The sequence below is a fragment of the Lonchura striata genome, chromosome 1, assembly GCF_050655825.1.
Source record: "Lonchura striata isolate lonStrDom1 chromosome 1, ASM5065582v1, whole genome shotgun sequence".
NCBI classification, from domain to species: Eukaryota; Metazoa; Chordata; class Aves; order Passeriformes; family Estrildidae; genus Lonchura; species Lonchura striata.
In genome coordinates, this window is record NC_140703.1 from 9574409 (window position 1) to 9602010 (window position 27602).

The following is a 27602-nucleotide window of genomic DNA, read 5'->3' on the forward strand; positions in this document are numbered from 1 at the left end:
ACTTAAAAAACAATATATATATTTTCATTAATAAATTTGAAAAAAAAAAAACGCAACCGACACTGAATGCCAAAGAAATCCAGTTTCACTGAACAGAGGCTGTGGCAAGTGCTTCTCCCTTCCCTGAGATCAGGCACAGTTAACAGAGACAGCCCTGCACACACATTATCGTTATAATCCTTCTCTAAGTATCCACTTCAAACACCCACACAGACAAACCAACTGAGGTTTCAATTTCCTTACCAAGGGGTTGTAGAGCTTGTTGGTAATGTTTGGGTTTTTTGTTTGTTTGTTGCTTGTTTGGGGTTTTGTGGTTTTTAGAATTTCTTCTAGTGGAAGTACATCATAACAATTAAGAAGAAAACAAACCACTACTCAGTGACAAGCAAGAAACTTATTTCTCCTCTCCAAATCACATTTGAGAGGATTTTACACTTTACATCACGTCAAAGCAACTCCCTTTCTAATACCCTGAAAATTTAAAAGGCCACGAGCTAAAGGTGCTCAGAAGTTTGTGCATTTAAGAAAATGAACACATTCTTAAATCTGGTGTCACAGTGAAGACTAATCACCATAAAAGGCCTAATATCTAATTCCCAGTAATAAAACATTGCTTAAATAGTATTGACACCCATGTGGCTATACAAAAGCAAGCAATTTAAATTCATTAAAAATCTTTTAAGGAGTACAAACCAAGAACACCTCTTTGAAATAAACAACAAATTACTAAGTCCCTGGATAAAAAAATCCTGATGTTACACAGTCTAGCAAAAGCATGGGTTTTATTACTAACAGCAGAAAAAAACCATATACTGTGTAATCACACACCTAGGTTTCAGTTACTATTATGTTATTCACAACTATTATTAAAAAGGTAAAATGCAATAAGGTATATGAGCTGCTGATATCAAAAGGGCAAATATCTGTATTTTTCAAGGGATAAACATCTAAATGAGGGACTGATATAGACACGCATGTATAAGTGTTGGAAAAGACTTTATATACAGAAAGGGGTAGAAGGAGTAGCATATCTTACAGGAAATTCAGAAGAGAAAAAGTTGAAAATGTTAGTTGTACCTTAAAGAACCCTGCTTCTGGCCCACACCTGTCATAAACATTCCTGGCTTTACCTATAGCCATGATAATACCTTGCATGTTCGGGGTCAGCATGACCTGCCACAAGGGATTTAAGGTAAAAGTTTTGAATAATTAATATTTTAATGACTAAATTCAATATGCTTTTAGTTTCATGCAAGATGAAAAAGCAACTTAATGCATGCAATACAGATTTGGTGAGCATATTCTGCAAATCAAATCATGGCATGTGTATATATAGTTCTACTGTAGGAACATTAAAGGAATCTTACAAAAAAGAAAAAAAAAGGGAAAAGGGCTGTGTCAAAAAAGTTATATGTACCAAACTTCCCAGGAAAGGAACATGCACAGTTCAGCATTAGTACCAAGCAGAAACTGCATACTGAATAAGTGCTACCCATGGCCATCAAAGGATTAAAAAAGAAAAAAGTTGAAAGTAGAAAAATCATCCAACCACATTTGAGATATACTGCACTAAAGCCACCCATATTTTATGCCTATTTCAAGGTCAAAATAAGAGATTCACTGCTGCAAATGCAATCACTCCCTGAAATATCTACAATTTCATAAACATCAAACCCAAAACAATTAGCAAACACCAAGCCAAAGACAAGACTTCTCTCACTGCTATTCACATCAGTTACACACAATTAGATACATCCAAGCTACACAGAAAAGCCTTTCTCCTTTTTGATCTGTAAGCAAAGGAAAACACTCCCTCCCTGCTCAAGGTATCGCTGGCGCAGCAACAAACAATGAAGGATCTTAAACTCCCTGCGAGTCTCCCACACATAAAAACCTTTTTTAAAAGTGAAACACACACAAAACAAATAGGGAAATAGGCAAGAAAGTTATCCTCTAGAAAGACAATAGCATGGGGAGAAAAGTAAAAACAAACAAGCAGGTCATTATATGAGGTTAAATCCTCATTTCTTTCAAGGTTGAGACTACATATCTGTGAGAAGCTAAACTCAGTCTGATTAAACCATTTTATTCCCCACCCCATCCTCCCAGAATGACCTGAAATATTAATTTGCCTAGGGAAGCTAAAGCTCCCCAAGAACCCATGTCCAGTGCCCTGAGAATATGGGCTGCACCAACTCTATTCCCACCCAAAACAAACGTGGAGTAAGCAGTGATGATGAAGGGCAGTTTGATGACTGGCAGTGTTGCTTTCTACTGCTGAAACTGGGCAGCAAATCACAATGTCTCTCAGAAAAACAACAGGCCCCTCAAGTAGTAGCAATTACATGTACCACCATGAGTCTGAATTATTTTTAAGACTTTCAAGATTCAGTTCTACCAGCCATATCATTTTCTGATTACTTCCATGGCTAATTTAAACCCCAAAGCCTGAAAAGCTTAACCTTGGCAAATAAGAGATCAGACTTTACTGGACTGACAAGAAAGCACAAACATTAAGAACATTTCTCAGTGTCTGGTCACCTTTTAAATAATGTAGCAGTGTGCAGTCTTTCACCAGCATTTTGAAGGCTACTTGGCCTAACACAAACATTCAACCTCCACAGCTGAAGAGACAGATATACCTCCAGTGTACATGGTAGCATGCAAACCGTGCCCAATTAAGAGTTTGTAGTGCTTTCCTTCCATATTTCACGACACACTAAGACATTGTTAAAGATCACAAATCGCTAAGCATTTAGTTTTGCAGAAGTCTGTTAGGTGTCACAGTGTGCAAACATGCCAAAAATTCTCATCAGGCAGCAGAAGGAAGCACCGAGGAGGAGCGGTGCACACAGCTGCAATCCGAGGTACCTCATCGTCATAACCCCCCTCCTCTGACTCAATCACAAAAGTCCCTACATCAGGGATCGCCACCTCTACCACTCGCTGGGTAGGAGCTGCTTGAGCTGGGGCATTATCAGAGCTCTGCAGAAGAAAACCATTATCAGTATGTTTTGGGGAAAAGAAGAATAATCACAATAATTATCAGAAAATACAATGAAATTATGGAGAGATGCAAACTGATTGGGTGATCTAGTACAATGTGCGCTGCTGAAATTTTGAAGAAATTCAGAAACTGCATCTAGTTAGAGAATATAAGTGATATAACTTTTTAAGCAGTACATTTTAAAATTAAGCCATAATTATTAAATTATTTCATTTGCTCTTTATTCACTAATTCTATCTTTACAGGTTAGTATACCAGTATTACAACTCTAATATCTATTACAAATATAAGTCACTTGGTAAAGGATGAGTCTGTGAACCAGTATTTTTTGTACATTTCACCCCAAAATTACTAAGTATATCATAAAATATCAGAATAGTTTAGGAAGGGACCTCAAAGATCATCTAGTACTAAAGATGCCACCCACTCAACAGGTTGCTTAGGGACTCATCCAGTCTGGCCTTGAAGAAGGCCAAGTCAGATACTTCTTATCTGAAATACCTGATGAAGTCACATTTAAGGATAGAAACAAACTGGAAGCTAACATTTCCCAATGCTCTGGGAGAAAAAAAATACAAAAAAGCCTCTAACAATAAATATATTTAAGGAACGTTTAAAGGAGCATTACATTAAGCTGGTTTATTATTTTAGAAGAGTAATTAAAAATCAGGAGAAGATTATCCTAGTCACTAAAATTCTTAGTGTGTTAAACTAAGTTTTAAACAACAATGGAGACAAATCTTGGCTCCTATGGTCTATCACTGAATAATAGGCAGTTTGCAACATTTGCAGAACTTAAATCTTGACTCTAATCCAAGCAATCACCAAGTGCTATGCTACTTGTTCTGCAATTGTAACAATAGCCTCACTTTTTAACAAATATTCCAATAACACAGTATCTACTTACACCCAACAATGTATAAATACAAAGGAGGGCTGTGCAATCAGAAGGCAGAAAAAAAGGACAAAAGGCATAAAATGGAAAAAATGAACATGTGGTGAGTAACCTACAATCCTGTTGCATGTTCTGATGTTGGCTTTCCTTCTTTTATAAATGGACAAACAAAAAGGGAAGTAATGGAACATATGCCTGCATGTCTGAATGCATATGGAAGCAGAACAATTTGAAAGTGTGCCGATACACTGAGAAGGAAGCACAATTCTGCCTAAGTGAAATTTGGATACAGAGAACAGCTTTTAAATGCTAACGAGTACCTTCAGATTAACTAGAAATTGAAGAACATTTGTTTCTAAATAATGTTTGCATGGTTTGTTTCTTTTCTTTTGTCTCATTAAACAGATGATGGTGCTCCCCAGCCACTGTTCTGTGAAGTCCTAAGGCTGACCACTGTGCCACATGCCATTATCCTGAACTACAACACTTGATCCATTGAAAAAAGTCTAAGATTCTTTCACATCCCACTGGGATGGTGTCCACAAACCTTGGAAGGAGAACAGCCATTTGAAAGACATTTTATCATGTGTTTTGGTATCTTCACAGCCACCTTTTCAGCTGGAGTAACACGTATTCAACTAAGTAACTAAGCTGTTCTGAGAAGTCAAAAAAGGCCAATATGCAGCAGCCTTTATTGGCAGAGTATCTTCTCATCCAGAGTTTGATGAGTTTCCCTGTTAGCTTCAATTTCAGCTTAGCAAAGGAACTGTGCTTCCCTGCCTTCCTGACACCACAGGAGGGTGATAAACACAGCAGGTCAACAGGGTGCCAACAAGCTGCCACATAATTTTCAAAGATTGTAAGATATCTGAGGCCAGACTGCTTCTGTTTAATGAGGATTCACACCTGATCTTAGGAAGCATTTTGCACAGATCTAAACTATTCATATTCTTAATGCTTACTAGGGATGCCTAAGGAAGCTATTGTACATTTATGGATATAGTTCCAAGACAGATGATGCATATATTGTTTTAATGGCACATAGTTTTGTGGCAAACACATTTTGTCATTTATCTACATACTTATAGGGAAGGAAAAAAAGTATTTGCCAAAATAAGAAAATGTAAAATATTAGTTTCATTAATAGCCCATAAAATAGTTAATGTCCCATTCCTCTTATTATACTTTGTACAAAGTGAAAACAAACACCCAACACTGATTATTATAGAAATTTTAAATTAACATAGGTATCCTATGAATCACAAAAAAAGATTTTTGTCAAGGTGTAAATCTTCATTAAAGCTACAGAATACTGTTGAAAAATCCCTTATTTTTGAATGTTACATTAACTTCCACAGGTCTGTCAAAGGAACTCAATTATAGACTTACATTTCCCAGATAAAACTCTGAATGTCTAGAGCAATATTTTTCAAGTCTTTTACCTCAAAAATACATGGAATCATCTAACATTTTTTAATGCACAAACAGCTGATTGTAATTTTAACAATATGCTGTACTCCTGACAAGGACTTTAATGCCATAGAGAATACCTATCTTAGTAATTTTTTTTTTGCACTACACCCATTACCGTTGTACACAGTTTCTAGATGGACTTTAGTGTTGGACAGTCCCTGAAGAAAAAGCAATTGTCAGTTCAAAATTTCCAGACTCACACCCATTTTATCAGTTTTTGCATCATCTTCATTTGCAAAATAATAGCAAAAGAAGTATTTCAAGCTTCGAAATGTCCTCACCGTATCCATTATAGCTTCTGGACCTCTGTCTTCTTGTTCAGCTAAAGCTTTATTGATTGCTTGTACAGAATCTTCTTTTAAGTGCTTTGAAATATCAGTTCTTGATGGCTGCTCTAAATACTCTGGTTCTCCTGCTTGAACTTAGTGACAGAAATAAGACAATTTTGAGTGTTAACATAAGCATGAATTTTAAATTGAATAGTATTATTTAGATCACTGTCTCATATACAAGGTAAGCACACAGAAAATGCAGGGTAGGTCACACAATTGAGAAATACAACTTTACACCAGTCTGTGTCTTAGGTAATTTTAAACACTTCCCTACAAATGGATCCCTGATTTTATATTTATATAAATTTATATATTTATATTTTATATAAATATAGGAACAATAGATCTGTCTGTCTATAGACCCATTAAGGCTCTTGAGTGAGGGGTATTCATCACTCAAACAATCACCAGGGATGACTGAGAACAAAGGTGAGATTCCAGCTGGAGTTTCTGTGGGATACAGACTCAACATATGGAATGACCTCCAGCCACTTGAGTCCAAGACCTATTTTTACTTTGTAAAATAATAAGCACATTGTATTTTTCTGCCTTAAGGGAGATTTCAGTCTCCTCCACTTGAGAGCAATAAATTAATTAGTATAAATATTGTCTTATATTCCTTACACGATGAAGCCAAATTTTGGCAGACTAAACATTCATACTTTCCATTACTACCAAAAGAAATAGCATGAATCTTGAAGTGTTTGTGAACTCAAAACATAACAAAATAAGCAACTTTCTGTAGAGTTTGCTAAACAAACATTCCCATTAAATCACTGCGCTTTTTACACTCATTTTGCAGACACACATAGTTGTGAGAAATGTATGCCCAATCTTTAGGACTCAAGTACATCAATGGGAACATCTGGACAGAAAATTCATCATGCCATCTTTCACATAATATACACACTCTATTGCAATGGAGCAAAAGGTGAATGGTACTAAAAACCTGGCAACTCTGGTTTATAATCAGATTGCCAGTGGTCCTTATTAGTTGGGTTCCTACAAGCACAGGCCTTGCAGTTGCTGGTCAGAATCTTTTCCACATTTTTAACACCCTCATTTCCACTCAGTAATTTCTTAAGTAGGCTTTACTATTGTCATCATTAAATCTATTCAAGGCACTGCACTAAATACATTATTCTGCTCTTCTAAATGGTCTAATGGTATTCTAACTTAAAATGTGAATGTAGGTCTCGCACTAAATCATCTTAAATAGAAGAAATACATCATTTACAGACTAACAAATCCTCAAAACAGACTGGTGAGACTTATCTTAAAAAAGCCTCAGTTTCTATGGGGGGAAAAAAAGGAAAAATAAGTTTGGGACAACTTGCAGGGAAAAGGCAGAAGAACCAATGAATAATTGTTTTCTTTAAATAAAAAATGAAATGCTAAAAACTGCCCCAACAGGCTTAAACTTCAAGTATAGTTACCTTGGCCAAGTAAATAGCATTCAAGATTACACAAATTAACTTTTGTTCCTTTGTTACGTTGCAGAATATATATTCAAGCCCCAGTGTTTTTTGGTCCTACTCCCTTCCCAAACAGGTAGAAGCAGCTAACCTGGAGCAGGTGAGGGTGCTGGTGCCCTGGGTATCTGAGATAACAATTTCTCCTGCTGTGCTTTCTGAGCAAGTTCTGCATCCCACTCTTCAAGTTCTTTTTCAAAACGTTTATTGTCTTCCTTGACATAATCCCTTAGATCAGAAGGCAGCGTGTCCATTCCAACAAGCATCTGCCCCGTTTCTTTGTTAAACTCCTCTGTGGTAACATGAAATACAAGTTTCAGAAAAAGAAATAGGACAAAAGAAAGCAAAATATATCCTCAAGTGAATTACCAGAAATGTACAGTGTAGCACCAAAACCCCAAAACTATATTAGTTTTAACTGGTTTTACTATCTGTTGAGCTCTCTATGTGAACATTCAGAAAATACTCACAAAATCCCCATGACTGACAGTATTACTGCCACAGAGAGATGGACACACCTAAACTTCCCAAGAGAAAAGGGGAAGGAGAGTGGGAGGGTGGACCTACAGGAATTCAGAAAGCCAGCTGATAAGAACACTACCTAAATTGAGTAATCTTCCTTTTGCTTTGAGAATGTTCTCTGCAGGGGTAGCCTACATCCCAGGGGATCCACCAGCAGTAATTGCCCTGCAGTAAGCAGGCCTCAGATTTAATTGCAATGGCACAGGCAGCCTACAGAGCCCAAACACCCTATGGCTGCAAGTGCACCACCAACGTGGCAACCCAGGAATGTCAAGGGTGTTATTGGTTCTCATTTAGAAACTGAACAAATGAGCACTTGAGCCTTCTGCCCTATGAAAAAACAGGAACCTGAATATTTTCCATGATCTTCTACTGATCTCTGGACACTTCAGAGACAGCTCTCTGTCAACCACTATCAAAAACTTCGTGCTAAGGGATCACTGTCCTCTCTTTAATCATTTCCATACAAAGCCTTACAGTTGCATACTCCTACACGACCTGAAAAAAATTTCTTAACCCATGTATTACTTAGGTTTGATGTGTGGTTGGTAGGGCTAAGCTATTCACATTTCAATTTACTGCATAAGCTTTCACGTTTCCATGCTCCAGTGAGCTCTGAAGCTTATGGGGAAAAAAGCAGCTACATGAGGATTTTAATGTCAAAAGGCTCATTTCTCTATTTCCATACTTCTCTTCTAATCTTGAGATAAACCCTACAAAATTCTGCAATCCCTTCTGTAAAATATTTACAAATTAGCAAGCAGTTTGTTTTTTTATCCTAATAATGCTGAAACACAGGCATTATCTTTATTGATCTCTAAACTGAACAGCAATTGTTCCACCCACAAAAACCAAAACAGCTTGCAGCAGGAATAAAACTTTCAATAACTATTAAAAACATTTCAAAAATCTGGAAATCCATCTGAAAGAAATTTGCTTTATCAATGTATTCAGCTATTCTATATCATGTAGAATGTGCGTAGATAACATTACCTTGTATCAAGTACTGCTCCTTGTCATTGATGTACATTAAACAATATGCACTGGCATTCCTGTAACCTCCAAAAGAATCTCGTTCCAACTCTTCCCAAGTTGACTTTGTCACAGAAATATCATTATATTTCATCCATCTGTTTTGGTGGTGGTCATAAATATATGCCCAGTAGTGACCTGCATTCGCTTGACCCTCATGAACTAGGACAGCATGCAACCTATAAGGAACCTTAAAAAAACAAAACAGGAAACAAAAAAATGTCAAACCCTCCTTGACAGTATTTAGTTCCTATTGTATGCCAGCAATAATTGCTACATGAAATAAAAGTAACTGAAATAAAGTTAATCAGGATCAAAACATAACACAGAGGAAAAACAAGTAAAACCAGCAATCCATTAAGCATAAGAATTTGGAACTATGTTGCTAACCACTGCTAGTTACAGGACATCTTAAAAATATTAGTGTACGACATATATGTTTACTCTGCTGTCTTTACTGCCACTCATCCTTTTTTCTTAATTCCTTAATATTCCTACCTTCATTGTATCTACCAAAAAACCCCTCAAATACGTCAGCCTTGACTGTCTATGATTTACTTCAGTTCCGACCTGGCAAACCTGTCAAAAAGTCTGGAAAGGCACATGCAAATTCAAGGTAAGAAACTCAGTGCTTTTGTTGACAGTAAAAGAATTTATTTAAATTAGTATCTGCTTTAGATACCCAAAAATAAAATTCCCACAGTAGAGTAGGAATACAACTGTTTTTGAGTGTTTTAACTCTATCAGGAAAAGACAAACAAAGCATGGAAGACCTGAAAAGGTCCTCCCCTCCTCCTGAGGCAAAGGACGACAGCAGCTTCTAGGACCAGTGGAAAATGAATTCCAGGCTACATCTGCAAACCAACAAGTAAGAACAACAGGAAACCGTTTCCACATAAGTAATTGGGAGTCTGAAGGAGATAGAGTGAAGCAGAATGCGTTCTTCCTTACTTACACATCTTTAGCGATTGATTAATTTTAACCTGCTGGAAGAGCACATACAACATAAAAGGGAAAGTTAAGCTTCTCTGCTGTGCACAGTGTGCCTCAATGACAAAAGCTCAGCTGGGATGAAAAACCCCAAAATCAGCTTGTGCTGGTGTCACAATCTGGACTGAAGATAAACAGTCTCTTCAACTCAGAGTGTACTCAGCATTTTTTTGCAAATACCATTTGAATACTGCAACAATTGTAAATATACACATAACCCTGACTGGAGAAACTCCTTGAAGTTGTTTTTAACCTGATCATTCTCTTCCAGGCTATATGCAAGTGCTGGATATTTTGCAACTCCCCTTGAACTGTAAAGCAGAGTGACTGCACAGCAGCTGGAATCAAACAGCCTGTCTTTCCAGAGACTAAACTGCACTCTAAATCTCCCAAACACAAGGAGTATACACAGAAGAAATCCTGGCAAGTCCTTAAATCTGAATGCTCTGGGGTTTTTTAACATCTGTTATTAAACCAGTGCGAAAGACTCCTTAACATGACTACAAGCCTCTGTATATGCACAAAAATGTATGCAGATCCTGATTTAATATACCAGGTGTCTCTTTAGACTTTGTCAAAACAAAATTTTCTTACCCTAAAATCAGGAACTAAAAGTCCCCATTGAATTTAAAGCGTTTTACTTAAACCCATGTGAACTGGGTCAGCTTGAGGGTCCCCTCCCTTTCCTCCAAGCCAAGAGAAGCAGCTGCCAGTCACCCACACTGAGCTTTCAGGAAGGTTCTCCACAGAGGTCTATGACCAGGGGACAGGTGAGTCCAGTGCCAACAGGCATCTCTTGTGATAAGCCATTATATCAATAATTAATAATTATTTTATAATTAGTAATTAATAGCACAAGGCAACACAAACATATGTGGCATTAAACTTCTTAGTTTACACGTACTATTCATAAACCAGGAATGGAGCTCCACCAACCCCATCACATGTAGCTACAGAACAGGTATGTCAAAAATGCTATATCCAAGATGAATTCCCACAGAAAAAACAGCTGTGACTCTTTCCCAATAGCAAGTTCACAGAAGTAAGGAAATAAATAAGCAGCTGATAAACCATTCAATCAGAAGAATGAAACAATAAAGATTTCAGGAATGTATTTCATATGACAATTCGACAAAGGTTTTATGGACTATTGTATCGCCTTAGAATCCAAAAGGACAAAAGGAGAAGACAAAGAGCTTACCAAATAGTTCATAAACACACTAGGAAGAATCCTGCAAATATTATATGTTTGTCTTTAAAATGTGTCTAGTTTTACGTGCATAGAACTTGACTTCAAGATTGCAGTCCTGCAATTGTATTTTGCAGAGGGAAACTGTTCCCAGGGAATGGGGCAATACCCAGCTATCAAATCACCCAGAAACAGAAGAAGAAGGGAAAAGTAGACAGCTCTGTGTACCTGCCTCCTTCCTATTGTGCAAAAACAGCCACAGGGACAAACCAGGTGAGCTGCAAAAGGGCAGCTTTCCTTCCAGCCTGTGATTTCAGATGGGTTCAGTACTTTGTGTTTTACTAAGTAATCTCTTTTCTTTTGTAATGACAGCTGACTAGTACCTTTGCTATCCAGAGGTATTACTTCCTGTAACACCTAAGCCAACACAGTCTATTTAGATGCAAGTTACCAAATTAATTAATTTTACTGTTAGATGACATGCAGCCTGGGGCCTTTTTCTTAGAACACAAGTATTAAGGAAAAAATGTGCCTGCTAGTAGCAAGCTTCAAGAAAGTCATCTAGGCAAATCTGCCTGAAGTCCTTAACATCAGAGTTCAGCTGCCAGTAACTATTAGGAGCTATGTACAAAATGAAAACATACCTCAAGAAAAACTATAAGCTGAACAGATCTTACTTTGAACAAAAATATTTCTTTCTACCAACAGAAAGTAACAGAGGAAGTAATCCTTAACCTTAAAACCTCTCAGAGTGAGAGAACATGAGCATGTGAACATAAGAAACAGCAGAGGAGCCACAATTCCATAGCAGAACATTCTAAAAACAGAGTAAGAATTTGCTAGATTGCTTAGACTAATAATCAAAGTTGTGACTGATACAAAATCTAGAAAAAGTTAAAAAAAAAAAAAAAAAAAAAAAAAAACCCCAAACCAATAGCAACAAAAACACTCACTGGAATTAACTACAAATCAAAAGCAGGAGCCTTGAATTTCCATGTATTAGAGTGGAAGTTGCAATACACAGTGGCACTAAGCAGTCAAGTAAATAGCATTTTCCTGTGTCTAATGCTTCACCATCTTAAAGCCATAAGTAATATGGGCAAATCAGGGCAATAAAATTTTGTTGTGTGAATTTACATTCAGGTAAAAAATAAGGGCTCAGAAATAGAACATATTTGGGCTTTTCATCATCGTTGCCTGAATTTAAGCATGTCACCTGTAAAATATTGTAATGCTGTCTTTCATTTGACTGTGCACAACTAAAGGGCTTACAAAACCTGTTATGACTTTGCCATGAAATGTCTCAAAACACTACATCATTGTATACTTGCTCTGTTCTCAAGCATCTAAGAATTTTTTGAAGTGCCAAAAAGGATCTATTTTCAATTATCTCATGCCAAAACTGTACTTACTTGGACCATTGTTTTGTCAGAGTACATCAATTCAATTGTCCGATGTATTCTTGATATACTTTCTTGTAAATCTGAAAGACAAAGAAGAAATAACCTCTCTTCCACAAGGCTGTAAAAATTGCACATGACTATATCTTTATCTCACAAAAAGCCAAATGGTGCACTTCACACATGGTACATCTATCTACAAGTCAAATGCTAAACCTCCTTGGCTGAAAGATTTCCCCCACTTGCACAAATCCTTTCCTACAGCAAATGCATTCCCCAGTGTGTGGCATTACCTCTTGTGTCATTCTCTACTTCAGTCCTCCAGCGATGCAAACAGCCCTCCAGGACAGACAGCTCCTCCTCCGTGATGTGCCGTGGTGCTGGATGCATCGGCAGGTCAGGAGGAATCCGTGATTGTGTGAATGGTTTGTGTATTACTGATCTTTGTACAGGAGATGTGCTTGGGACATCTGATGATGAAGGCCCCTGCTGCTCTATTGTGCTGCATTCATTCAAAACATGGAATATAAAAATTGAATCATCACATAGACAGACTAAAAGTTGAGCCATAAAAATAAGCTTTTCATCTGAAAATGAGCGTTTTAAAGGTAACAATTTCCTAAAGTACAGTCCAGAACAGGTAATTACAATAACAAATATGGAATTAGTATTTGAATTCTGAAAGCTTTGTGGTGTATTACATATTAGCACAACAACAAAGTTTGCTTTATGTGAAACACTACTGAACAATTTTAAATCACATCATACAATAAATAACTGTGGTTTGAAACATTTACAGTCAAATGGCAAAAAGAGAAATCACAATAGCTTGTTTTATGGCCAATGACCATAAAATCCAATAAGCACAAATTCTCAGTTTCATAACTTCCTTCATGTGTCTTATGCCTAGCAGACATACTTTTTCTAATGTCCTACCTACAATTTATGTTAGCTGAACAGTAATAATGAAGGGACTTCTGATATTTATGCCACACTGGAAATGTGCTACCAACCAATCTAAATTTGCTCCAAACCACTCTAACAAGAACTGCAAAGCCACCTCCTTAGGAGAATTCTGCAAGAGCAGCAGGGTAATTAAATTGAATACTTGTCACAGATTTTTCTCTCCCATCAACAAGATCACCTCTATATAATTACAATACACAAGAGGAATCTGAAGATCTTTCTTGCATGTCACTGAATTTTTATTTTGTGTAAAAATGATGCAGCCTAATGAACTTGGATTCTTCTGGAGTTTATAAAGTTCAGAGAATTTAAGAGCTGAAACTGTCACTCCATATAACATGTTGTGGTGTTTCTACAGATGGACAAAAAAGCCACAGTACTTGCATTTCTACAGAACAAACTCCTGTACAGGAGTTTGAGCAGTTTATTACTTTTGAGATTGCATTTCATGCAAGCAATGGTAACCTTTAAGAGTTTGTCTTCTCTTATCAATCATCACAATTTCTGCTGGCATTATATCAGTAAGCCACTGGACATCTTTTTAAAGCGTTTTTTAGATTCATGTACTTCACTTCTCTAAATGACAAATTTAAGAACCTTGACTGACCCAGAAGACAGAACCCTACTGCCCAAATACAATATACCAAGCTATGTTACAAACTGTTAAAAGTCCATTTATCCAAATTTATACTCTATTACCATAGAATTATTTAGGTTGGAGAAAACTTCTAAGATGATGTCCCTCGGTGCCACATCTACACATCTTTTAAATACCTCCAGGGATGACTCCACCACTGCCCTGGGAAGCCTGTTCCAACATTTGACAATCCCTTCTGTGAACAAATATTTCTTAGAATCCAGCCTAGTGCCATCTCCTCTAGTGCAACTTGAGGCTGTTTCCTTGTGTCCTGTCACTTGTTACCTGGGAGAAGAGGCTGGCTCCCACCTGGCTACACCCACCTGTCAGGCAATTGTAGAGAGTGATAAGCTCTCCCCTGAGCCTCCTTCTCTCCAGACTGAGTCTCCTCAGCTCCCTCAGCTGCTCCTCATCACACTTGTGCTCCAGACCTTCCCCAGCTCCACTGCCCTCCTCTGGACATGCTCTAGCACCTCAATGTTTTTCTTGTAGTGAGGAGCCCAAAACTGAACACAGGATTGAGGTTTGGCCTCAGCAGTGCCCAGCACAGGGGACAATCACTGCCCTGGTCCTGCTGCCACACCAGGTGCCATTGGCATTCTTGGCCACCTGGGCACTGCTGGCTCCTGTTCAGACACTGCTGACCAGCAAACCCCAGTCCTTAACTGCTGGGCATCATCTGCAAACTGATTGAACATACACTCAATACCCTACACTGAGACTATTTAAATAGGGAGAAAACCAACATTACTGGACATTTATCTCTCTGGTACTTTAGCTACTCTGCATTTAAGAAGTCAGATTATTCAGGTTCCTGACAAATTTGGTAAGACATGAAAACTGCATGGCAGACAAGGAGCTTAGCTCCCAGGCAAAAAGTAAAAGATAAACTGCACACCAGAAACCTTGATGCTATGCACCACATACACACTGCCCAGTTCAGATTCTTAATACACATGTGAATCAATGACCTCCCCAGAATCTTCTGTCTATTTAGAACTGTACAGGGAATTGGGCTGTGCTTGAAAATGGTAATCTCCTTGTGAAGACATTTTTATAAGTGCATGAGACAAACCCAGATCATTAGCATTTTTGTTTATTTAAGCCTGCTGTGCTGAAGGAAGAGAGCAGAAACTTTACACTCCCCTCCCTAGAGATGCCCGGTTTTGTTGCTCTGGTGCACACAGCAGCTGAACGTGCTCCCTCTCTCCCAGAAGCTGGCTTGCTCTGGTCTCTGCCCAGGGAGCAGGAGGCAGCCCTTACCTGGGGGGGATCTGTGGTGGCAGTGTGCCGCTGGCAGGAGCACTGGCACCCAGGTCATCCACGGGGGACGTGCACACCGGCTTGCTGGAGGCAAACTCCAGGGCATACTGCAGGACATCTACCAAGGGGAATCGTTTAGGACCAGAACCATAGCTTAAATATCTGTTAACCACAAAACGTATTAATGCCATGACTCATATATACAAAAAAAAATTTTAAAAGAAAAAAAAATTATATATTTTTTCTGACTGCAATTAATTAAAGCAAACCTTTAATGAATCAGAATTACAACACTTATACACAGCTTCCAAAGAAAGAGTAAAAGAAAAGTGATATAGAAAGGAAATCTCAGGTAAATAATTATAGAGAAAGTGCATGATTGCAAAGTTACTCTATGTAGCCCATAATAATATTTGCATTTACACAGTTATCTATAGTACCGTTCTAGTCTCTGTTGTAAAACTGTGAGGTACTCTTTGAGTCTCTTGATTTCATCTCGTTTAATTCTTGTTATTTCTCTGTTTTTGTGCATATACCTGTAAAACACAAAATTTCGAAAGCAGTGTCAGCCCATAGTATCCCAACAGTGAAACTGAGGTCTGTCTCCATCAACCATGAAGTTCAGTACTAATAAAATCTCACACCCTCTAGAACCTACAACATACTCAGCACTAAAACAGAACTGAGAAGAAAATGAGCCTTCCCTTCCACAACTTTCAGAAGATGCTTTTTCCCCAGTGTCAAAAGCTCTGTTGATACTGTGGATGACATGTATTAGAAAGCCACTATTAGAGAGATTCTAAATTAAGTACTTTAAGTGGCAACCACAGAGCAATACTCCTGTTTCATTATTTAGGTTCACAAATAACTTTCAGCAGCTAACTGAAAGCCATCCTGGTATTTCTGCTCTAGAGAATCTGCATGCACTCATGCTGAGGACTGACTGCACATTTGAAGAGTACCTGGAACACCACAAAATATCCAACTTGTCACCCTGTTTCCCAAAGGGACCCATAAATGGAGGGTCTGATTTTTCAGAGTATTTTGCATGTGTGTACAGAAATACCTAGCAATAAATTAAAGTGGAAGCAGGTTTTTGACACAAAGCAGCACTATGTCTTAAATTGTGATCTATGTGTATTTTCTGAAACAGATTAAGCACATGAAAACTCTAACTTGTGTAAATAGAACATAAATTTACTATGATTCAAGTGAGCATAAGACATATAATCAACTTTAACAAACTTACAAGATTTATTTTATATACACACTAGAATTTTGTTTATAATATTATACCATACCTGTCTAGATACAAAATTGGAGGAAATTCTAATTTGTTGTGTATCTTCTCTGGTCTCCCCAAGGCCTGATTAAATTCAAATCTTGACAGCTCAAAAGTTAAGACAGGAGGAAGCTCTGTGAACCAGTGCTGGATGAAGAAACAGAAATCCCCAAAATTAATGCCTTCCAATAGCAGAAATTCAGTAATAATGATACAATACCTGCAGACTGGCACAGCTGTGACAGAAACTGGTTTTAGAGTGGGTCAGCATAAGTTTTCCAATGCTACCACCTATTGTAAATGTGGGCAAACCCAATGGGAAGAAATGATAATGTCTGACTCAATTCAGAAGGTTGAATGATTTCTTTATTATAACTATGCTAAAATACATTAATATACTATATAAAAAGGGAGATACTAAAACTACGTACTACTTTCTCTAGCTCTAGTAAAACTCGTAACCCTCTCTCCAGTGTCCAGACAGACACAGGTGTATTGGATTGGCCATCAGGCTCAAACAATCCTCACCAGAATTTAAGCACTCACTCCCGGTACATAATTCTCCAAACACATTCCACATAGGAAAAACAAGGAGCAGAAATAGAAATTGTTTTCTCTTTCATTTCTCTCTGTGCACCTCTATGAAAAATCCTGAGAGGGAGAGAAATGTGCTTGCCACAACCACCCTCTCCCTTCAATGTAAATGCAGACCATGCTGCATAAGAGCTTTGCTATCTGTGCTCCAGCACAGGTGACAGAAATACTTGTTCCACTCACATGTATTTTGCTCTCACAGAACTCAGCTCATGCTTGAGCCTACCTGCCTTGCCAATTGTTCTATTCCCTTAACTCCTCAATGATATTTAAAGGGTTGTTTACACTGTTAGCAAGTGCTCTTCCTGCTATAGTTCTCTTAGACTCAATTTCCTGATCCTTTCATTCACCTAGTAACATTCAAAGCTTCTAATGACCCCCTCTGAAACAGGATCAGTGAGTGTTTGACATTTCCTCCATACTAACAGCTTAAAGTGTCTACTCATGTCTCTAATCACCTTACTATCATCTTACCCCATTTGTCTTTGACTACTCAGCAGAGGTCTATCCATAGTCCTCATTTCTTTTTTTACATACATCATTTCTCAACTACAGTACAAACCCAGCTCCAGTTCCAGCACTGAAGATTTTTTTTTTCCCCTCTCCATTCTCACACGTAACAGCCACCATCTACCCATTTAATAAGTTTTGGGTGTCTAACCATCACCTGAAGTTTCTCTGATTGCAGCAGACACTATTGACACATTTGTCATCAAGTGCCATAGCCCAGATGTGGCATTTGACTCAAGGGTCACTTCAAGTTCTCCTATGCAGCCAAAGGTCTTGAATAGTCCTTTCATATAATAACTGGCAAACAGCCTGTTCTTCCTGTGATCATGGCTAAAATTCTCTTGAAGCAGGATTTAAGTTCCTCAGGACAGAGAATGACTCCTTTTTCTGTTCCTACATTAGCTTCACTAGCTGACAACCTGCTCTGTAACTAAGGCTTTTAGGTATCATGATAATAATACTACTAAAAATACTAGTCAAGTTAAATCAATACCACATTAGAGCCAATGGTGGGAAAAAAGGAAAAGAAATACAGAACATTACTTTGAGGATCTTTCAACACATTTGAGTACCACATTATTATTCCCTTTAAGCTTTGATATCGATCAACTCAGAGAAAAGTTTCTTGAAGTCTTTGTTCAGTTGAGACAGACCACGTTAACGCTACAAGAAATTCAGAGTTCTTTAGTACTTCCAAACTTTCCAGTGTACTGTAATATTTTTCAGGCACTATATTTAAACATGGCTACTAAAAGAAGCAATATCACTATGGATTATTTCAGGGAAACATAACCAATTTATTTGGCACTAGTAATAATGAAGCAATGATTTTTCTAGAGTAGGACTTAACACATTACTTTTCTTGTTCTTCCACCTCTGTCAATCTGTTATATGACTATTTCACTTCTATTTCCACATGCTAAGAAGCAAAGCTTACAATTTCACAGAACTTGAAACTTAACAGTATAGATCTACAGTACAGTAGATCCATACTGTACAGATCTATACTGTACATCTATACAGTATTGACCTGTAGATCACTATCCTGCTGTTTCCCAGTTTCTCAATATTCCAAGTTAAAAAAGCCTACAACACCCATGTCTGACATTTCTAGTCAAGCATTTATAACAGAACTGGTATTTTATGCATGAATACACACAGGTTATAACTGCAAGATAACCTTCAGTTCATAAGATGAACAATTGTGCTCTTGTAGTAGGTACATACAAGGTTTCACCTTGCATGGAGAAACTAAAGTTGGGATTGTACCAAGAAATTTGAGGTTTTGTTTTCTTCAAATTACATTTCAGGAATTATGCTCATTGTAGAAGAGATGACATAGAACATTTGCTGTAAAACAAGAACTGGTACCAGAATTTCAGACTGGAGGATGATTTCAGAGTGTGTCACTAGGCTTCACAATTAAACACCCATGTACTTGGATATTAAGGAAGCAAAATTTCATTACTGCAAAAGATTGATATCAAGAAAGAAATTACACCTGAACTTTTTATATAAGTAGGAAATAACCTCCTAAGATTTCACATCTTTAAAATAACTGTGATGAAACATGAACAGCTATATAAAGAGAAAGTAGCTCAGCCTTTACAGGCAATAGGGATTCCCATCTATAAAGCAGGTGCCATGAACCATAAAAACCAGACATGAAACCCAAAGAAAAATAAAGGGCACTACAACAACATCCCAAGAGAAGTCCACAGGAGCACTTAACTCACCTCCTGACCAGACTTGGCAGAGTTTTCTGAATGGAGAGATTCAATTTCCCCTTCAATCATTGCAGCTTCTAGGCACTCATGCAGATCTTTAAAGCCATTAACCTGTAGTGGATACTGGCCAAACATTTCTGTGTTTTCAAATTTTTTACCTTCACATGAAAAATTAAACAGTTAATGCTTTAGAACAAAAATTTACCTTGAGAAAAACCTATCAATCCTAGGTCAATTGATCTAGTCTATGGAACAATATCCACATTTTCTTACTGAACAATTTAATTATATGTCAAAAGAAAATTTATTCAAATTGTTGGTCAAGCAATATTAAAAATTACTGTATTTTCCCCTTCGGCCCATTTTTATATTGTTTTAGCATCTTTTAGTAATAAGCAAAACTCAAAATTACTTGGCACCACAGATGTATGGGAAGTTTTACACCTATAAATCAAAGTCCTGCAAGTCCTCCCCTGCAAACAGGAGCTTCATAATACAAATGTATATTATTGTATCAGCAAAGTCAGTGGAATTGCTGGTATGAAAGAGTCTTTGTATACGGACATTTTGCAAAAATAAGCTACAAAAGAGAACATTCATTTCTGTCCTGAAAACAAGATTATAATTTGGTAACACTGTATAAAAATGTAACTGAAAAAAATGAGGAGAAATATGGGGGACAAGAGATTTCAACCTAGAAATTCAATTTATTTCAACCTAAAGTCAGTGACAAGTCTTGCATTACTTAGTTTCCTTTTATTTGTTTGATTTTTACGTATCTCCTCTGTTAAAATGAGTATGAAAGGAATGAAAGTAGCTAAATATAAAGAAACAAGAATGCTACTAGCAAGAAATCTGAAGAATGATTCTGAAATCTGACAACAACTCATTAGAAACATGTTCAAGGTCACAGAATAACCTGGAAACCACTTAAAAGACTACACTTGCTTCCTTCAAATGCAAAAGTCATTCATTAGGATGGGAGGCAGAATCAACATTAAAATGAAAATACTTTCATACTTTACATTAAAACAAAAATAATTTACATTAAAACAAAAATACTTTCATAGCCTTTTGGAAATAGAGAACAGTACAATTCTGCAGATCTACTAATTACATACAGATAAGATACAAGGAAGCTTGTTGTACAGTCTCTTCCTCCTTAGCACTCTCTCCAATGCTGCCCTTGAGCAAGTTTCCACTGACTTGTTTTCCAACAAACTGTACTTTTAGGAGGGTGAGTTTTCCATATGAGAAATTGTGGAGCAGGAAACGTAATTACTGAAGTTTTAAATCGCATTAAATGAATCAGAGGGAGCACAAGAGTACAGCTCAGTGAAATACAGCAGTTTGCCTTCTGTACACTGTTAGTAAGTGGTAACAGTGCCCCAGTAATTTGTTCCAAGCACCTTCCCTCAGCATCTCACCCCAACTTCTGCTGCACTGAGAACATACACTCAGCTCCTGAACATCATGAAAACAGTCTTTGTGGATCCCTGCAGCTCACTGCATTTCTCCTCATACCTGACCAACCATTTGTCACAGACAAATGTATGTATGTGTGTTCTCCACATCTTCTTCTGCAGAAGTTGCTATAATCCTAAAACTGCATCAGTCACTTGTGTGCTTGGACAAGCACAAATCAGACATGACCAGAGAAGTCCAAGTAAATTCTGATGCATACCTTCAAGTACACCTACTGCTAGAAATCGTCCATAAAACAACTCCACCATTGGGTTCTTTGGTTTTTCTCCATCCCTAAAAGAACAGGAGCTTTGTTAGTGCAAAAAAAAATCCAAGTCAAAGCTAAAACCTTTGATTTATAAAACTATGACTTCTTCTCAAATTCAGAGTTCAGAATGAATGAATTCAGAATTTTAAAATCTTCTTAATTCATTATAGAAATGATGCCCATTTTACTGCTAGTTTATTTTTGTACTTCACTCTAATGATGATAAGAATGATTCAGGTATTTGCAGGGAAAACTATATTCTGAAAACTAATTTTCAGAAGCATTTAATTTTAAGATAATCTATGCAAACCAGATACAATAATGAGTGCTTAAACTGCACAAAAACCTTTTAAAAACTGTTTCTTGAAATATTATATGAAAAACTCATGTATTCAAAAGAGTTTCCAGATGCTCACTAATACAAACAATGAGTATTTTCTTCTGGGATGAGAAAGAGGAGTGAGGTTTTTGAAGTACTTTAAAAAAGCCTAATTGACTATGTACAAAACACCTCTTTATTTTACTCTTTATATACTCTGGACTTCCCGGAGCTAGATTTCTAACATGAAATAAGAGGGTGAAAAAAGACAACTTATGGAAAAAAAACTGAAAGTATTGATATGCATGGAAAAAAATCACATTTGAACTAAAACAAGCTATATTTAGAACAAAATTTTTTCAGCCATACAGAGAATTGGATTTTTGGTCATTTGCTTTGCTTTTCTCTCATTTAAAATATTCAACATGCAGAGTTAGAAAAAAAATCTTACCTCTCTTCTTCAGCTTTAATTTGGAAGGCATCTTCCAGCCAATCTAATAATTTGTGTGTAAATTCACTAACATCTTGCTGTTAAAAAATAAAGTGATCAGTACACATATGTAACAGAACACAACAAAGTGCCACTTTACAAGACCAGTTTAGCAGAATTCCCTTCCCCCTTCACCAGTGTTCCAGAATCACACAATGTCTAAGACTATGCCATGATTGTTTTCTTTATGAGTGGCTCTGGGGTTCCTCAGCAGTGACACTGTCCTGTGATCCTTGTTACTTGGGCTCAGCTTTCACACCACGCTAGTCCAAAGGCATCTCTTGAATCCCATTGTTCAAACCCTTTGGTATCTAGCAAGTGGTGACTAATATTACTTTCATCAAGCACTAAATTCAGTGTGCTACTGTAATTAAACACCTCGGCCACATACCTCATTTCACCAAAAAAAAAGCAGAATATGCACACTAAGATTTGGGTAATAATCCTGAATATTTAGATACTCCAAACCAAAACAAGCAGTATAATGGCACTGCACATTAACAGTACAACACTGGGTGTAGATCAGAACAGTATTTCTCCTTAAAAAACCCCCAGACTTAGAAGTTAAACTAAAGCCTAAAAACAAGACTGTTGAACTATTAGCTTATTTCTAAAATAATAGGAAGAAAGTGTATTGAATAAAATAGTCCTGCTGTCTAGAATTTGGGTTTTTTGGGGTTGTTTTGTTTTGTTTTTACATCTTTCTAATAAATATAACCAGAAATCACGTAAATTCAAAGACCGTGATAATTAGAAGTTGCTTTTCTGGGGACATTTTAAAATTCTGTTGTCTACAGTAAGTATTTCCTATTATAATATGACCATATAAAAACATGCATAAAATTGATTGAAAATACATGGAATTTACCTGCTGGGAATCATTTGATTTAAAAGCATCTTTAAGGATTTCAACTGCTCTTGATGGATCAACATATTTTCTCTTTGAACCAACCAGAAGTGCAAACAGGTACCTCAATTCACGCATGAAAGGCAGATTCCTATGTTCCTGTGTGTGAAGAATAAAAATATTTAACAAAGTGATAACAAATCTGCTCAACAGAAATGTTGCCCAATAACCTGAGTAATGTCAAAATCAGATATAAGGTTACTTGTAGTACTACCAAGGTAATGCTGCATGCCTTTTACTTGTCAATGTTACAAAATAATGCAGTTCTTTGGGAAGAAAATTCACTTTCAGAAACTAAAGGTTGCCTGAAATCAATATCTAGATGATACTGTTTGTCTTGGAGTGGGCCTGAATTCACAACTGGACAAGCAGAGTTGCATTTAGGACAGAAATGTTTCTCTCGAGACTTACAAAGCCTTAAGTAACGCCCTCTAACAATATGCATTATTTTATTTAAATCAGTATTCTTCTGTATCTCTAGAAGAACTTCTTATGAACCTACACACTACTCAGCATCTTTTTTAAGCTTATTTTTTACTGAAGACTGAACTTCTGAATCTACATTAACCTTTATTATTTCTCTTGACACAAGTAAAATAGCCTGCTCTCCTGTTCCATCCAATTTTGAAGTACAGTTCATGTGACTATGGCATTCTTCTGCTGGTTTCCAGAAAAGAAGAAATACTTTCTGCCTGCATAATGAAAAACAAATAAACTGAAACACAAATACCATAGATTAAATCACAGGCTACCAATGCTGCAGAGATTGGATATCTACTCCTGAGTAGATAATTGGCAAATACTTGTGAAATTAAACCCTGTGTAATATCAACTTGTATTTAGAACAAAGTATCATTCAAAGGCAGCACAAATGTCTGATACTGGTCAAACTGGAATTACTTGATAACAAACTATTTCACATGCTCATCAAACAGCAGACTTGTTTAGTCACTCCTGTGTCAACCCAGGAGGCATAAAGCTTTTTGTATGTAAAATATGGTTTACTTCAGATTTCAAAAGTGCACAGTGAATTCAGTGTGTTCCACATAATACCTAGGAAATACTTCTAGTCATGTAAATCTCTGAATTTAACTTGCTCTTCTAGTCCACCTTGCAAAACACCTGCCAGTCATAAACACTGTTCACAGAAAAGGCTGTACTTCAAGTGCCACCCTAATTCAGCATCAAATCATCCTAATTTAAGAACAAAATCAGTGTCCCATTTTGATACTTAAAGGACTATATAACCACAAAAGAAGGAAACAAATTGCAAAAGTTGTATTTGTCTTACTGTTTTCTTAAAGTGTTGTATTAAAGCAAAAGACATTTCAATTTTTAGATATATTTTATAAAGATGCTTCAATAGCAGTGCTAGTTCATACGCATAAAATAAATTATTAACCACAGAATGCTCTAGATCTTACCTTCTTTTTGTTAAATCTGAAGTGCATAGGCATTATTATAATGTACACAGTACATTATAGCATTACCCAAATTTACACTACAAGTTTGGCTGAGCTTTTAGCCATGCTTTTAGCCTTAGCTTGAACAACTACCTATCAATGTAAGTAGGATTACTCAGAACAAATACCTACAAAGGCTACCAAAGTTCTCTAAAACTAGAGAAATCTTTGCTGTTTTTGAAAAAGCTTGATTTAATCCATTAGACATGATCCTTGACCAGAACAAACCTAAAATCCTCAAAATAAGGTGGGCCAATCCCTAAGATAAGGTACTGAGTTCCACGAAAGGACTTGCACATCAAAACAAAGAACTGATAAAGTGATCACAGCACAGCATACAGCTCTCACCTCTAAAGCGTCATGTACATGCACCAACACAAAAAAAAGATTAAAGTAAGTTTTTAAGTAAGAACTGTGTGGAAATGTCATAATCTAAGACATTCTCCACTTTGTCACCTATCCTGCCTGCATAAATAATTCCCTAATACGTGTTGGAATAACTTATTATTAGAAATGCTTTTAAAGCAGTCTACATATTTAATACATAGCAAACATTCATTATGGCAAATCAGTTTGCCAGGAGAGTGAAATATTGATAATATTTCAATAATATCAGCACAGGCAGAAGGATGTGCTAACCTGGAGCGCAGTAACCCCTTTCCTCTGATAAGAAAATGTTTCCTGAAGACATTACTGAGGCCAAATATTTAGCTGGTCTCAGTGTGTACAGCAAAAAGATCTGTTCATGTGACAGCAACAGCCAAGAGAATGGGGACAGTAAAGAAGCTGCAGTAACTACAGAGAACTACATTTGTTCTACAGAAAGAAACCAAGAAAGACAAATTATTTTCCAATTAAAAAGAGCATAATCAAATTGAAGATTACAAGTGTACACCCAAATCCAGAAATTCGAAGCCCAATTAGCAGAGACAAATAAGGTGGGGCTGTTGTTTGGGGGTTTTTTTTGATGTAAAAATTTATACCAATGACTTTTGGATTAAAAAGTTTACATGCCAAATTATTCATGGCATTTGGATTCAATATATTGATGGGAAAGAACCAACACTGTGCTCTGCAATATTCCCTGAAGTACAACCACATGCTTTAATTCTAAATCAAGAGATTGTCATGACCCCAGCATTAAACTCAAACTCCCACCAACTGGAAGAACAACAGGATGTAAACCCAAGTATTCAAAATCTGGGATTGTTAAAACATATCCTTTATTAGCAAAGAAATTTGATCCTGAAGAATGTCAGTCACATATGGTAGTTAATATCAGAACAAAAATAAAAACAAAACCAAAACTGAAGCAAAATAGTTTTAAAATAAGTAAGCAGTCGGAAGTAAATTCCAAGGCTTTACTTTTTTTTCTACTATCAACTGGTAACTTATATTACAACTCTGAATCAATTTGCCTCTAATTGCCTTCACTTACAAAGAAATAAAGACACCATATATGGGGGCATGCATGCTTATGTCTTCTCCTATCCATCTAAATTCCAACTAGTGCAGCGATCCCTTATCCTAAATTCTCTTCAATCCTTTTTCAGCTGTAGATAAGATAGATGAGTACACCAAGTAATAATGTTACGTCATTCCAGAATGTAAGTTAGGAAAGAGCACAAACTACTGCCAGAGATTCTTTCTAGCAGGCCTGCAGAAAGCAAAGTTTCTGTCCAAATCCATGCACTTGTCTGGTGTCACACCATTTCACACCAACTTATTGTCTGTCATGGTCAGAATTTCTAAAGTAAAGCACTTTGGAATGGCTAAAGTCATTTGGCTGCAAGTGTCAATGCTTGAGCAAGATGTTTATGAAGACAACAGCTATTTCAGACTACTTTTTAGATGCCAATTGCTTTTTACATGCTGAAAAATGAACATAGAATTTCTGAGTACTGAAGGATATGACTAAAATTACATGATGATAAATACTGAGCAGAAAGTCAATTTAAAAATGAAAATTTAAAAAATTTAATACAACTATTTGTAAAGCATGACTTACCTTTCTTATTAAAATACACTGCCCCATCCCTACCTTGTGTTGGGAACACTACCCATGTTTTTCTTTTCACACCATCTCATGACCTAATGCAAATATGCTTTCCAACCAAAAAAAGTGACCTCTTGCACTTTGAATGTGGTGAGGAAAGAAGGGGGTAGGGCAGGAGAGAAATTATCCAGGCTTGACTGAACATTCAACTTCCCTTTTATGGAATATACCCAGAGGTTTAGAAAATGGACACTGTCTTCTCTTTGCCTGTTTTCTTCTGCTTCTCTAATTACAGCTCTTACTTTTGATAGTGAACATTCCAGAGAATCCTGAAGGGACAAACAACTAGGAACAGACTGACAACACACTCGCTTCTTTAAATCTGACAGAAAGGGGCAACAGGCCCTAGTATAATTTACTGTGAGGGAGGTGAGGCACTGGCACAGGTTGTCCAGAGAAGCTGTGGGTGCCCCATCCTTGGGAATGTTCAAGGCCAGCTTGGATGGAGCTCTGAGCAACCAGATCTAGTGCAAGGTACACCTGTCCATGGGATAGGGGTTGAAAATAGTTAATCTTTAAGGTTCTTTCCAGCCTAAATCATTCTATTATTCTGATTTCTGGATATGCAGAAATTAATTGCTCTATAAGTCCCTGCTAAAAATCAGGCAACCAAGTGTCTCTATAAAGTCACCTCCTCCTCCATTTCTTCTTTCCCATTTCATAGCACAGAAACCACAGGGCCCCCATTGCATCTGTCCTCAAAGGAGGCCCATGAAGGAAGAAAACCTGACCTTTGTTCCCCACTCCATGACCATTCCCTCTTGCCAGTCTGAATCTACAAGAAACCTAAGCCAAGGCCTTCTCCTCCCTAATCCTATATGAGTACTAGCGTAAGCATGAGAAAATTTATACTTATAATCACTGCCTGAGAAAGCCAGAAGAGACAAGCTAATAAATGAAAGCTCAATGTCAGATCATGAGTGGGAGGGAACTGGAACAAAATACATTTGCTAAGACAAGCTACACTCACATGAGAAATTCTCTGCCTCTCTCAGCACCCTGTCCCATACTCTGCTGTGAGGCTGATGCCATTTATGTAAGATCCACAACAGGAAGCTCAGAGAACTGTTAACTGGCACCTCTAAAAACCCACGCTGATATGAGCTAAAGAACAGTGTAAAATTCAAGTACAAGACAGAAATGCCCTCATCAGCCATGAGAGGAAATCAGCTTCTTCTTTTACCTTTTGGTTTCGGGGTAAATCTTGAGCATTTGCAGGAGGATTGAAATTCAAAACTAGTCTTCGAAACTCCAGTAGGTTAAATAATGACTGAAAAGAAAAAAATTAAGAAAACCTTAAAGCACTTCTACAAACAATACAAAACTCTTCCAAATAAGCCTTAA

At 37.0% G+C, this 27602-nt stretch overlaps 1 protein-coding gene across 5 annotated transcripts in view; it reads right to left on the reverse strand.

The window, feature by feature from the left end:
* The window catches only part of USP25 (ubiquitin specific peptidase 25), an 88389-nt gene that overhangs the window by 11553 nt on the left and 49234 nt on the right, over positions 1 to 27602 (reverse strand). For 3 of the 5 annotated variants that reach the window (XM_021532379.4, XM_085589801.1, XM_085589784.1), the window contains 15 exons: positions 27442 to 27528; positions 22701 to 22838; positions 21794 to 21870; positions 20976 to 21049; positions 19301 to 19449; positions 16480 to 16607; positions 15619 to 15714; positions 15179 to 15340; positions 12606 to 12814; positions 12325 to 12395; positions 8695 to 8923; positions 7274 to 7471; positions 5657 to 5796; positions 2872 to 2985; positions 1078 to 1173 (listed from right to left, as the gene is read on the reverse strand). In XM_021532379.4, coding sequence (XP_021388054.1) covers positions 1078 to 1173; positions 2872 to 2985; positions 5657 to 5796; positions 7274 to 7471; positions 8695 to 8923; positions 12325 to 12395; positions 12606 to 12814; positions 15179 to 15340; positions 15619 to 15714; positions 16480 to 16607; positions 19301 to 19449; positions 20976 to 21049; positions 21794 to 21870; positions 22701 to 22838; positions 27442 to 27528 — 1968 coding nt within the window. The remainder of the gene's footprint in view (positions 1 to 1077; positions 1174 to 2871; positions 2986 to 5656; positions 5797 to 7273; positions 7472 to 8694; positions 8924 to 12324; positions 12396 to 12605; positions 12815 to 15178; positions 15341 to 15618; positions 15715 to 16479; positions 16608 to 19300; positions 19450 to 20975; positions 21050 to 21793; positions 21871 to 22700; positions 22839 to 27441; positions 27529 to 27602) is intronic. The other 2 variants (XM_021532380.4, XM_085589795.1) reach the window with 1 other exon arrangement.